Below are 13083 nucleotides of genomic sequence, written 5' to 3'. Positions count from 1 at the left end.
CCTAGGGTGGTACGGTCTCTTACCCCCCCCACCCCCCAGATGCATGTTCTTACTCTTTTCCTTGTGCCAGCTTCAACATTCACCATATCCTGATGCATCCTAGCAAACCACTCCAACAAGCTGGATCAGTAGAATCCCATCCATCAAGGTGAACAAAAAAAAAAAAAAAAGATCTTTTTGCTGGGCTAATGCACCCAAACTGGTTGGCGCAGGCTCTAACACACTCTGGGGCTAACGCAAGGCCTCCGAAAGGGACCTGCAGCAGCCACCAAGTACCTCAGCCCAGGCTGCCAGGAAACCACAGCCTCGGCGACTTTGCTCACCGGTCAAATCGACAGCAGCAGCACTGACGTGAAGAAGACCAGGATTGCTCCTCTGGCAGCAACAAGTTATTAGTTCAGTTTAGCCTACCTCATCCTGCTGTACCTGCAAGTAGCACAACTGTGACTAGCTTCACGGGAAAATACTACTTTGTTTGCTGGTCTCCTGTGCTCCGATCCTCCGGTGAAATACTGCTAGTTATAAGAATCATTTGTACTTACACGTCTTATTATTTAGTAAGTCAGGCCCTTTGGAAGCATTTCTGAACTTTTACCTTTCAACTACCTTCTGCTTTGCATACAAGCCTCGTACGGGCAGGGCAAAGGTGAGCAACGCGGCATTTACTCACTTTCGCACTTTGCCATATTAAGCCAAGCTCTTTCATATGCATCAGAAATCTAATTTGTTCACATTCACAATTAATTTAACAGATTGAAATGCTTAAATTGACAGTGAGCCAAGCTGCAACTACAAGTTTTTTTAAAACCTTGTGAAGATACCTAACAGGTTTATTTGGCACTTATTTACGTTACCTATTCATCACTGCAATTGCACATTGCATGCAAAAATGCATTTATAGACTTGTACACAAAAGTATAAGAGAACTGTCAAGTAATGGAAGGAAAGCAAACTCATCCACCTCAAGCCATACTCTTCACCACCACCTTCAAGAATATTCTGCTGGGAGTCTTTTTGCCCCGTTTTGCACCGGGGGGCAATATAATCTTCCATACTGGTGCAAAGAAAAATGCAACAGCTGAAGCAGAACTGTAGTCACTTAAGTGTGCTTTATACTAGTAAGGTAAATAGTGCAGGGCACATTTTTGCAGGGGTGTTACTAGGTCAAAAAATAGTTAAAAAAAAAAATGAGGAGGAGGAGGAGAGGGGCCGCTGGTTATTGATTAGTAGCAGTGGGCTCCTGCCAGCGCAGCACCTGCCCGGAGCAGCTGGGCCACGGCCTGGCTCCCCGCGAGCCCCAGGCCCGCCGCGCTGCCAGCCCGTCCCCGCGGCGAGGGCCCGCCGGCTGCCGCGCTTCTGTCACCCGTGAAGGAGCGCTCAGCCTCCTCCCGCTCAAACGGGGACAGGACAGTGTTACTCAGGATAAAATCCGGAATTTTACGCGTGAAACACGCCGCGTGGCGGACGCCTCCCCCGGCCTTGCCCCGCCGCAGCGCGGCCCTGCCCTCCGCGCCTAACCGCCGCCGCCGGGCGCGGGCGGACTCACCACGCGGGGCTCCTCCACGCGCCAGCCCGCTGCCGCGCTCCCCTCGCGGTCAGCGGCAGCGCCCCACGCGCGGGCACCGCCCACGCCGGGAGCCGCGCGCCGCCCGGCCCTCACCTGCCGCCGCGCTCAGCGCGCCGCCCCGGCGCTGCCTCCTGCCCCGCTCCCGCGGCTCCTCCTCGTCCTCCTCCAGCCGCCAGGCCTCGGCCATGGGCGAGGCGCCGCGGCGGCGGCGGCAGCGGCGGGGGGACGCGGCGGGGGGCGGGGGCGCCCTTCAGGCGGCGCCCGCCGCCATGTCGCGCCGCAGCCGCGCGGCCCCTCAGCGCCGCGCCCGGGGGCCGCCGCCGGCGCCGAGGGGCTGCGGGACGCTGCCGGGGGCCCTGCCCGGCCGCGCTCCGGCGTCGGCAGGAAGCCCCGCGGCCGCCGGGCACCGCCGCCAAAGGGGGCGGAGGAGGCGGCGGGGGGCGGGCCCGGGCCGGGCGGCCGGTGAGGGGCGCAGGACGCTTGCGGCCGAGGTTAAGGCTCCAGCTGCCCTAAAACAGCCCTAAAACGGCCGAAAAGCGCAGTTGCCGTGAGCTGGGCGGGGAGCCCCGGAGAAGGCCCGGCCCGGCCCGGCCCGGCCCGTTAGGGCGGTTTAATCAGCTTTAGGATTTGGGATGCGGTTGGGAGCGGCAAGGGCAGGAGCAATGCGAGGGAGCTGGTGGCATTTACCTCAGGCTCCCGGGGGGGGGGGGGGGGACTTGTAGCCTTAATTTTCTGGGCTTCAGTTCCTCATATCCAGACCTGAAATAATACCGCTTCTTCACAGAATGTGGACGTTGTAAAAAATCATACCATAAATGTTTTTACGGTTGACTCCGTGTTAGGCACCATAAAAAAATAAAGTTATGAGGAAGTTAACTTAAGCGTCAGAGCAGGTGAATAAAGTGCAGTGAATAAAGTATGTGACCACAAATTAGACCAGGAAGATAAAAGTACTGAGTAATCTTAATGTTGAGCAATATTTGTGTTGACTCACTAGGCACCGTCTACTCTCTGCACTGAATAAATCAGATACGCTGGAACAACAACAACAAAAAAGTAGGTGATCATGAAACTGAAAAATTTGTCATAATACATGAACACAAATGAGTGTCTATGCAGTTTTTTAGTGCTTCAACACTTGACTTTGCAATCATTGTTTTCTGACACAGGATTTTTCTCCCTGAAAAGTCTTCTGCTCAAGCAGTATCTTAGTTATATTTTAGAAGGACATAAGGCTAGACTTAAAACTGCACGCCCAGTAGGAATGTACTAGACAAGTCAGTCTAGTACACCTAGACAGGTATTTGCAAAAGCCTTATGTTTCTGGAGGATGTCTGCGTGGGTCGACTGCATGTTAGTCGAAGGATCTCACCTCACAAAGTTCGGTGCCGGATCAGCATAGTCGATCTGGACTGGATCCGTAATTCCTCAGCAGCACAGTGCTGCAACAAATACTGTAAGGCTGTGCTGCAAGGCCTCACCTGCAACAAAAAGCACAAAAAATCAGTCCCGTCAAGGAGAACATGAGGAACAACAAAAAACACCAGAGAGAAATCGCTGGTATGTGCGTGTGCTAGAGACCAGACAGAATCTCCAGTGCAAAGCAAACAGCAGGTACATGTTATTTGCTCTGGAGCCCAAATCCAGCACCTGCATTCAGGTCCGAAACTCCAGGAAGCACAAAGAGTGACAGGACCATCCATTTTCACTTCTTCATGAGTATTTCCTTTGTATACTACATGTTTTACTACTAATGGGGGAGGGAAGGGAAGCTTGGGATCATGTAAATCACCAAGGTATGAAAAACCAGAAACATAAGATAGACTATAATACCAATCTGAAGAGTCCAGAAAGCTGAATTAAACTTGCTTTTGTTGCTACTGACAAAATTAACATAGAGACTTTCAAACACATAAAATAGGAAAAGTACATTTGGAAAAATCTTAGGCTTAAGAAACAACATGCTGAATAGAGTAGTTCTAGCTCTGATTAAGGAAACATTCCCAAATATCCCAACTAATCCAGACAGTATAAGCATCAGGGGTATTTAACGTTGCCCATCATGAAGAGGTGTGAGTTCACAGAGTAAGATTAATTCACTAAGACTTCATCAAAACTCTGTTTTGCAAGCTGTGCAACAGTGTCAGAGTAGGGGTTCTGAAACCAAAGCTCCGGACAAAGCATGGCAACAGGTGGGGGCCTGAAATTACGTGTGATAAATATGGACGGTGTGGGAAAATGGATAACAAATATGTTAAAAATAATCTTCCATATTTTTAATATGGCCGAAGCACAATTAAAAAGACCTGGGGAAAGTCCTGCTTAAAAAATGAAAGCACAATACCTAAATTATATAATGTGATGAATCTGAGCCAAGAGCTTGGCAGTTTACCAAGGTCAGGCAGCAGGAAAATGCTGTCAGGACAGGAACTGAGATTTAGGACTAGAGGCACCTCTCCAGAGATGCCTGGAATTGACAGAGGACAGATTTGACTAGGAAGGAAGAGATCAACTATGATACCATTTCTACATGGACATGAAATTTGGTTGGCAAAAACAATGTACTGTAAATGAGTACTACTAAGAACAAGTAAAAATCCCCAGTATTAAGCAAAATTTAAAGGGAAGACAGCAGCACATGATATATCTGAATTGTATTTCTGAAAGATGAGATAAAAAACTACTTTGCCCTTACATTTATTACAAAAAACATGCAGTAATGCATATTGCCTCCTAAAGGAGGCTGCTCACCAGCAGCTAGAGTTCTTCAGGATACACTGTCCAGATGTATGTCCATGCTGCCTGTGTACATGTCCACCAGCATTCAAGCTTAGAGACCTTTTTTGGCTTTAAAAGAACACAGAACAAGCATAAGGAGGATAATGTAAAGGAATGTACAGGATAGTATATATATTCACGTACTCTTCACTTCTCTTAGCTGCAGGATCATACTGACATGCAAAGACTCCTGGGAGCAGGGATGGAGGGGGGACACCTAGAACTCCATTTCTGAGAAGTAACTTTTTTTCTAGTGAGTGCTTGTCCAGATGCATCCATCCATGCTGTGACTATGCGCCATGCCTCACTTTTCATTTATGTTGGTATTTTAAGGTGATCAACAACTCGAGGATTGCAACGCCGGAGTGATACTTGACGTAGGTGCATAAATAATGGAGGTGTCTAGGTGGAAGGTATGCGTTAACAAGTCTGCAGGAGACAAATCATTCTCTGAAGGAGTGCTCCTGAGCAGCAATGGCAGATCCACCATAGTAGCCTCAGAATATACTCTGACACATATCAAAAGGGTAGGCAGTTTCTAGGGGGAGAGTGCTCTGCTTTCGGGTCTTTGGACAAGTAACAAAACCAGCTGTTGAAATAATCGAAACAGCCACCACTGCTGGCTGGTTTAATAATAGCCTAGGCCAGACAAAGTAATTTGTAATAATTTGGCTCTGATCAGACCAAAAAAGGTTCATCTGCATTGTGGTATCCTGTGGAGGAAGGAAACAAAAGCAAGGAAGGGAATGGACTCAAGTTTATAAATGAAGCAGAAATTAAAGCCATGCAGGAAATTCTCTCTAGGAAGTCAAGAAACAAAACTCCTCTTTCAATTTCAACAAATAAAACACAGAGAAATTATCAAAAAGGAATGAAAATAATAAGAGAAGGAGAAGGAAACAAAAATATCAGCTCTCAAGAACTGCTTAATTAAAGTCACCCATGTAACCTCAATGTCTATTCAGGTTCTGCAAAGCAGCTGAAGCCTGGAATGAATGCAGCAGTGCTTGGCCAGGATACAGGACTCCCTGACCACAAAAGAATGCAAAGGATTTTTTAAAAATGTGAGGGATGAAAAAGAGTGCTTTCAAAAGGGAAAAGGGAGCCTTTGGACACAACAACATTATTTTTATTCCGAGTAAAAATAACAAGGATCTTGTTCAATAGATTGACTGACGTAGCAAGTGTGGCCAGTATAGCAAACTGACATTGCAGAGGGCCAAGATCTGACAATGTGATCTCCATTTGTCTTCAGGTCCAGTGGACTTTAGTGTGGCTGGGAAATGACATATCACAAACCTGCAGGCTTCTTGAAATGTCTCCAGCTAAATGTGGCTTCCCTGGCACTGTTGTAATGGCTTGTGGCTCTCATCACACCTGCATGATGAGAGTCTAAAAGTAGATGGTTTTGTGATAAATGAAGATGATTAAGTTAGAAGGTTATTGATCTCCTTGAATAAGGACCTTTCCTCTTGAAAGAGCGGGAAATTATCTTTAGTCAAAACTTAGGCATTTTGAAACTGTACTCAAAAAAGGAGGATTTCTGCATCTAAGGAACAAATCCAGTAATTTCAAAAGATCAAACAGTATAGTGCAATTCGCAAAAAAAAAAAAAATGCTGCCATGAAAACCTTTTCAGAGAAGGACTTTTGTATTTGTCAGCTTTTAGATTAGTTTGTCTAATAATTTTGGTTATTTTTCTTGCTTTCTGACTTTGGTGGACAAAGGGGCCCTTTCCTGTCCTGTCCTGCTATATAATGAAGATCTCTTAATATTATTTTTCTCTGTTATTAATTATCACTCACTGGTCAATAAATATATCTGCTTCTACTGCCTTCACGATTAAAGGAAGACAGGTTGAAAAAATATCTGAGGAAATACAGAAGGGAAAAGAGCTGGTTCAGAGGTTAGAAAGAGAAGCTGTCAAGGCCAAGTTCTTGATAGGTTGTGCGAGCCCCGAAGTGTTAATATTTACTGTATAAGCACCAAGTTATCAGTGGACAGAGTTGATATTGTGCAAAGTGGGCTGGAAATACTACAATGGAGTAAGTGTTATCGCAGTGGACACATGTGAGTGCAATACCTAGGAAGAGACAATGCTAGCCCCAGGATGAGTCCAGCTTTTCTGCTGCAGTCTGCGCTTCATTGAAAAGCTGACAAGGAAAAACTTATAAAAGATAGCAAACAGAGTCCAAAAGAATTCTCAAAAAGTGAAACAGGCAATTATAAATTTGTCTCTTGCAGTAAGCTTGTACACTTCCCACAGTTCTTAAATTGCTTATATTTGATTTGCTTTGTTTGTTGGTTTTCTTCTGCATGCAATGCAGGCGAAGTGCTTTCACTGGATACCTGTATAACATGCATGTGGGTAATCTTCACAGTTTAATTTAAAATTTGCAATCTCCTTTTTTTGTTCCACTGTACCACTCGTGAGCAGTCAGGTACTCTGTTGTATTTTTCTTGTGCTGAACACTGCCATAGTTCACACTTACCATTCACAGGGGAATGTTAAAATCCAGCAACAGGAGAATTCTACAATTAAATAATTGTATGATAATTACTTATTTGTGAGTTTAGTGCTGAGCAGTTTAATATTAATGAACTTGTAATAATGTAGTTATATTGATGTGCATATGCTCATGGAAAAAAAAATTTCTAGTGTGAAAGTTTTTCAGAAATTCAAAGCAGACCATAACAAATAGAGTGTTACAGGTTTCCAGCTTCTAAAAAGATTATTTTGATCTGTTACAGACAAGATCTTTCTGTCATACATTCAGCATCATTCAGCTTCTTAATTTGTTTTTAATAAAAGTTGATAAGTAGTGAAACAGTTTGATAGCTTTGATTGAGTACTTGGCTAGGACCCTTGACAAAATATTCGATGACACCCACTCACTTTAAGCCAGCCAGGCAAACATGCAAGATGTTTCTCAGTCACTTATTTTTCAATTAATCTGACAAGACCAAAGGACTTGCATAGACCAGTAACAATTAAGAAGGAAAAAAATCCTAGATGATAGTATCAGTCCTGTCTTTTTCAGTTTTATACCACCTCCTTTAATCTAATCACCAAATGTCAGCAGAAGAATAGATGGTGGCAAACGTCATCATCAGAGCCTTCACATTGACTTTAAAAAGGCTTCCATCAACTACGAGTTTTAAGCATTTCTCACTCTTGCTGCAAAACAGTATTTTTTTAGGCTTTAGGAGTTCTGCACTGCAGTTAAATATATTTAGATCAGTGTAGTTTCTAAGTTGACAGCTCTGGAATAATCAAGGTAATATCTATATTTAGAGAGATGAAAAATAGTGTTGCATATAACTTTTTTTTTTTATACAACTATCTGAAATAATTTTATGTTATTCATATGTTGCTACAATTAGGTAACCTGGTACTTTTGTCGTCAATGACAGACCTCTTGCTAAAGCCTTTGATGTTGAGTTTTATTAGCAATATAGCCCAACAATGGAGACCCTCTCTGATTTTTTTGCATCCTTATTACTTTGTACACACATACTGACATTCACTGAATTCAGAATTCTTTTCCATACTCACCAAGTATAATTGCAGGACTGTTTAATTCCAAAGAAAAAAAAATGATGAGATTAAAATATTACAAAGTTAAACTTTATAGTACGATGGCACAACAGTAACCGAATTTCCTTTTTTTAGCTACATAAGTGGAAGCCAAATGTCTGCCAAAATGTCTGGAGCTGCCAAGGAGGTCTGGACTGAGGAAGGTCAGCAGGATTTTTACAAGATACTATTGGTAAAATCCCGTGTTCCATGGGCAGCTTCTTGCAAAAAAAATCATATCTTGCAGGAAAGCTCTGCTCTAAGCAGTTGTTGAGCCAGAGCTGTGCACAACAGATAGATGAAAACTGAAGCAACTCATATTTTACCTAAGGATGGTTTTCAACCTTTTAAGACTTCCATCTTCTTTTCTGTCACACTGCATGACACCACAGTCTCTCCTACTCTTCTGCAATATATACATATCATAACTCTTCTAGCCTGCCCCAAACCTCTGCCTTTCTTGGACTGCAGGTACTCATACTGTTTACTCTTTTCCCCAGGAAAAAAAAAAAAAAAACAAAAAAACAAAAAAAAAAACCTCCTTCCTCCAAGAGAAATGGTTCATTCAGCCCAAATTTTATAGCCTAGATTCTGGCAAAGGCTCCTTACACCCTTCAGTTTTTGTCTTTCTAACTAACATGTCTAGTGGCACTTCAGTTGCCACTACAGCCTTTCCATCAGTCCTTGTGTGTCCAGCTCTGAGGATTTTCAACGTAAGTATCTTTTGCTCTTTCTCTCTTGCTGTCCCCAGCACCCCCCCACCCCCCCAAAAAAAGGGCAAGGAGAATGGATAGGACAGAGCAGAAGACAAGCTTCTGCCCAACCAGCCAGCTCTCAGGGCATGTTCACATGACAGCTTTTGGCCTACTTTTTTCATCTTCATTAGCTCAAAGGAAATGCCATACTCCTTAAGGGGCTGCAAAACAGAAAGCTTTTGGATTGTGGAAAGCATGAAGGGCAGAGATAAACCTGGGTCTAGTCTAGTTTTTACACCTTGGTAGGAGATACAGGATACTCCTCCTCTCCTCAGATGAAGGGCCTTGCTCTAGTTTACATGAGTTTCTTGTAGCTCCAAGAAAATGAAGGGGCATCCAGGAACTGGCACAGCAAAAGTGATTCTAGACACATTTAGCTGTGCTGTCTGTGCTCTTTCTTGATGTTCTCATTGGCTAATTAAATTGTCTTAATGAGCAAAATCTCCTAACTGTTCATCACAAATTAACTTCACCAGATCAGGGTCTGTTTCACAGAAAATATATCATTTACATGTAATGTGAACTCCCCTTCTCCCAGTACTGTCTAAAAAGCAGAAGCAGTTTAAAGGAGCTCTACAGCATTCAATTCCAGACCAATAAGAGCTCAATTGTCTGGAAAATAAGGAAGAGAGTGTCAGCATCAGTTCTTGGGATGCCTTCACAAAGCCTGTGCGTTCAAAGCTGTGTTAGAGCCTGGAACAACCTCTCAGTCCTGAAGCAGCTCTCTCAGTGACAACTTTATTCCACAAAATAGCCCAGAACCTGGAGTATGCAAGTGGCTTCATATATAGTATCTTCTTCCTCCAGGGTGTGAGTTCTGTGTTGCATCTCCTAGAGTCAATTGGGTGATCAGCAACAAGCCTGAGACTCCAGACCAGTCTAGCTCAGCTGTGATTCATGAATGACTGCATCTTCACCAGGATATGTTACTACAACTTCAGGTAGCATGTCCTATAGTGAGGTGAACCATTGTATGGTTCTTCATCAAGGAATATTAGAAAAAAACATCTGCCTATGAGAGGAATGGAGGAAAGGCACTGGAAGAAACCATTTAGTGTTTAATACCTTAGCTTATATCCTAACTGCAAGATAAGCAGTTATATTCACACTAAAAGCCTCACCTAGGCCTTTGCTTATAGCCTTTGTGTCCAAGCCAAATAGTCTGGGTTATATACTCTGTGAAACTCAAGAGATTTTCATCTGTGGATGAGCAGATTGCACAGCTGCAACACAGCAGCATTTACAAATCTGAAGATATGCTCATGCCCCAAATTCGTAGCTGGATTACAATTTCAGACTTCTTTGCAGTTGAGGAAAGGGAGTCAGATGTTCTGATTTAATTGAAGACATAATTAAAAGACAATGTTTGATCTAGAATTCACTGTGAAATCTACAGTAAACCTCCTTTTGCTCAGACTGGAGTTGTGCATATACAGGAGGTGAGTTCGAGTCATTCTTTTGTCTGCTGTTTCATCTGTGCCACAACATATGGGACTTCCTGCTGTTGACAGCTGTGGCACACACAATTATTACTGGCAAAACAATGATTTAAGAGTGAGAAAAGAATGCAAAAATTTGCGAGAGGAGAATGTAAAATATGCAGATAAAACCTTGGTTCCCCCTCACACAATTATGACAGCTATAACTTTCCGAGGGGATTAATACGGGTTTATCAACCAGTCCCAGGGCAAGACATTAGAAAAGTTTATAGAGAAAGGAAAACAAATACTGAGGAGATGTTCTGGAATAAATTGTCTCTCATTTTACTCCGATGCTTACACTGGCTGAATGTTGATAACTGCTGCATCACAAGAGCTCATCGTTCTCTGGATTAGCACTAAAGAAAATGCATTAGTTTGACAGTTGCGGTAAATGAGCCTTCAGCTTTTTCTTTTTTATTTATGGCTGGTTAGGTGTGCAGGTCACGTTCCTGCCTCATTAGTGAATGGTGGCAACTTAAGTCTAGTTATTAATTCTCCAGCTTGCAAACTGTTAGCAACTAAAGCCCACTAATATTGACATAATGCTGGCTGAACCAGAGATTTCTGAGTCTACTAGGACTTTTATTTTCATTTCTTGATGAAGAATATGCTGTTGAATAAAAACGTAACTGTTTAGAACTAGACAGTCATTACACCTGGACTGGCATCACACCTGGTGTGTTAACAATTGACAAAAATGACATTGCTTGAATGTTTCTATTTTGATTATTTTTTGGTAATGGTTCAAAACTTTTGAAATTTTACAGACCTGATTTTTCCCTAGAGAACTTAAAAATTAATATAGTGAGGCAAAACTTGAAAAATACTTCTTTTTCTCCCCAGGACATGAATTTTTGCCTCGGTGCAATGGTCCTTGGTAACTTAAAATAACATATCTTGTATTAGCAAGATTTAATCTCTATCTTACTTACTCCTAAATAGTTCAACAGTTTTAGTCTTCTCCTGGCATAAGTTGCCTCTTCATTCTGTATAGTTACTAGTGCAAAACTTTCAGGGGACAATTATAAACATTCACAATTCATTCATGTTTGATGAAAATTAGATTAATAGGAAGCATGAGCAATGGAAAGTCATCACTGTTAAGATATTTCTAATGTGTCCAAGACCATAATACCCTGGCACGTTACTGAAGTTAACTGAAGCATGAATTCAACTTACACACTTTTTTCTTCCTTCTAATTATAACTTGTGTATAACACAAGTGTGTTTATACATGCATGATCATTCCTATTTCCTATAGGAATATGCTAAGATTGATTTCTGACTCTAGTATAAGGGAAGTCCAGAACTAGACGAAGTAAAACATACTGTTGCATGACAGAAGAGTATCCATTGTCTCCTACCAAAATGTAAAGAGAGATTTAATATATCATTTTCCAATCTATTCATTACACATCTTTTTTTTTTTTTTTTTTTTTTTTTTTTGTAAAATTTGACCTCCCTTTTGCAAAACTCCTGTAAAATTAACCCTATGGCTTACCTTCCAATTTAAAATTAAAATCCTGGGAAATCCAGTGAAACAATTCTCAGGTTATGCATGGTTACACATGTTGCTTTTCTTGCTGTGACTCTACTCTGAACTGTTGAGCTGATGGAATATTGAAATGACAGCATGCTGCTTGCCTATAAATAAAGAACAGACATGTGGAGTGAGTAGTGTCACGAGAGGAATGACAAATCATGTGCATGTTTAACCCTGTACTTCTTGTGTTTATCCCCCATCCAGTTATCCAATATTGAAATATAATTTGTGCAGTATGATCTGAATCATGTTCACAGGATGGGCAATTTTATTACCATTCATCCTTGTCAGGATCACTTTTAACAACACGCGTAGCTGAACCTTCCAAGAAGTAATCTTTTTCTGTGAGAAGTGTTACCAGAATACAAACAGCAACTCAAGAAGAAATTGGAGAGCCAGAAGTTCATGGTGTTCTTGAATAAGAGAAGTGAACAGATTCTACTAAGTAAATTTTTTTTACAAACTCTGTCCATTGGGTTTAATCTCTGATTTGTCCAATGTTTTGTTTCCAGAGTCTGTCTCTCAGGGTTTTTTTTGTACTGAAAATATTTGCTAAAAGGCCATTCAGTTCTCATAGTACCTCTGTCTTCAGTCAGCCTGGCTAATATATACATGCTACTTGAAACCATATTTCATGCAGGAGATTCTTAGACTACCAGAGGTATCATTTTTTTTTTCTTTTTAGCTCCTTTATGGTCTGAAAGGCCCCAAACAATCCTACATCATTAACACCTTAACCCAGGGAATAAAAATAATAGATTTTTGTTATTGTTTATTTCAAAGAAATTCTGGCCTTACAGCTGATAACAAAGTTCTTAATTCATGCTGTCATTTTTCATGTAATTAGTTTTTTTGCAACGTATTCCAACTATATATTTGATGAATTCTTCATTTTCCTCTCTTCTCTTAAAAATTTATGCTTATGTATTTATTCTTTGTATAATAGATATTATTGTGCATTTATGATGATCTCATATGGTCCACTCTGATCCAGGCTCTGATCACGAGCAAGTTTTGCTTAGGTCTCACCAGGTCTCAGATGTCCCGTCTTCTGCTTTCTCCTGGTTTCTCCTGGTGCAAATTCACTGATGAACTGGAACGTGATGATAGAGCTGGACCAGCACACTGCTTCCTGGTAAGCAGATCTCATAAAAATACTGAAGACATCTCAACAAACGTGAAGTAATTCTTGTGCACAACAAATATCATCACATGTGCTCTAGCCACTTTATGCCAGTTAAAACAGTTGGAGCGTTCTGCAACTGGTGGAGTCCTTGCCGGAGGCTGTGTAAAGACAGTATAAAAGCTGTTTCTTCAAGGGCCTCTCGCAAAACAGGGCAGATGGAAGCTGTCAGAGCCAGAACTTCAGCGCCCAATCTGGC

The 13083-nt window shown here is 42.1% G+C and overlaps 1 protein-coding gene across 4 annotated transcripts in view; it reads right to left on the bottom strand.

Moving 5' to 3' along the window:
• The window catches only part of SH3D19 (SH3 domain containing 19), a 94159-nt gene extending 82362 nt beyond the window's left edge, over positions 1-11797 (bottom strand). For 3 of the 4 annotated variants that reach the window (XM_062573864.1, XM_062573865.1, XM_062573868.1), the window contains exon 1: positions 1661-1774. In XM_062573864.1, coding sequence (XP_062429848.1) covers positions 1661-1754 — 94 coding nt within the window. In that variant the 5' untranslated portion in view covers positions 1755-1774. Of the gene's footprint in view, positions 1-1660; positions 1775-2939; positions 3049-4318; positions 4415-11659 lie in introns of those variants that run through there. The other variant, XM_062573867.1, reaches the window with a different exon arrangement.
• Between the last annotated feature and the right edge of the window lie 1286 nt (positions 11798-13083).

This window comes from Rhea pennata, chromosome 4 (genome assembly GCF_028389875.1).
Source record: "Rhea pennata isolate bPtePen1 chromosome 4, bPtePen1.pri, whole genome shotgun sequence".
NCBI classification, from domain to species: Eukaryota; Metazoa; Chordata; class Aves; order Rheiformes; family Rheidae; genus Rhea; species Rhea pennata.
The sequence above is the reverse complement of the archived record's forward strand: the minus strand, read 5'-3'. Positions and strand labels throughout refer to the sequence as shown.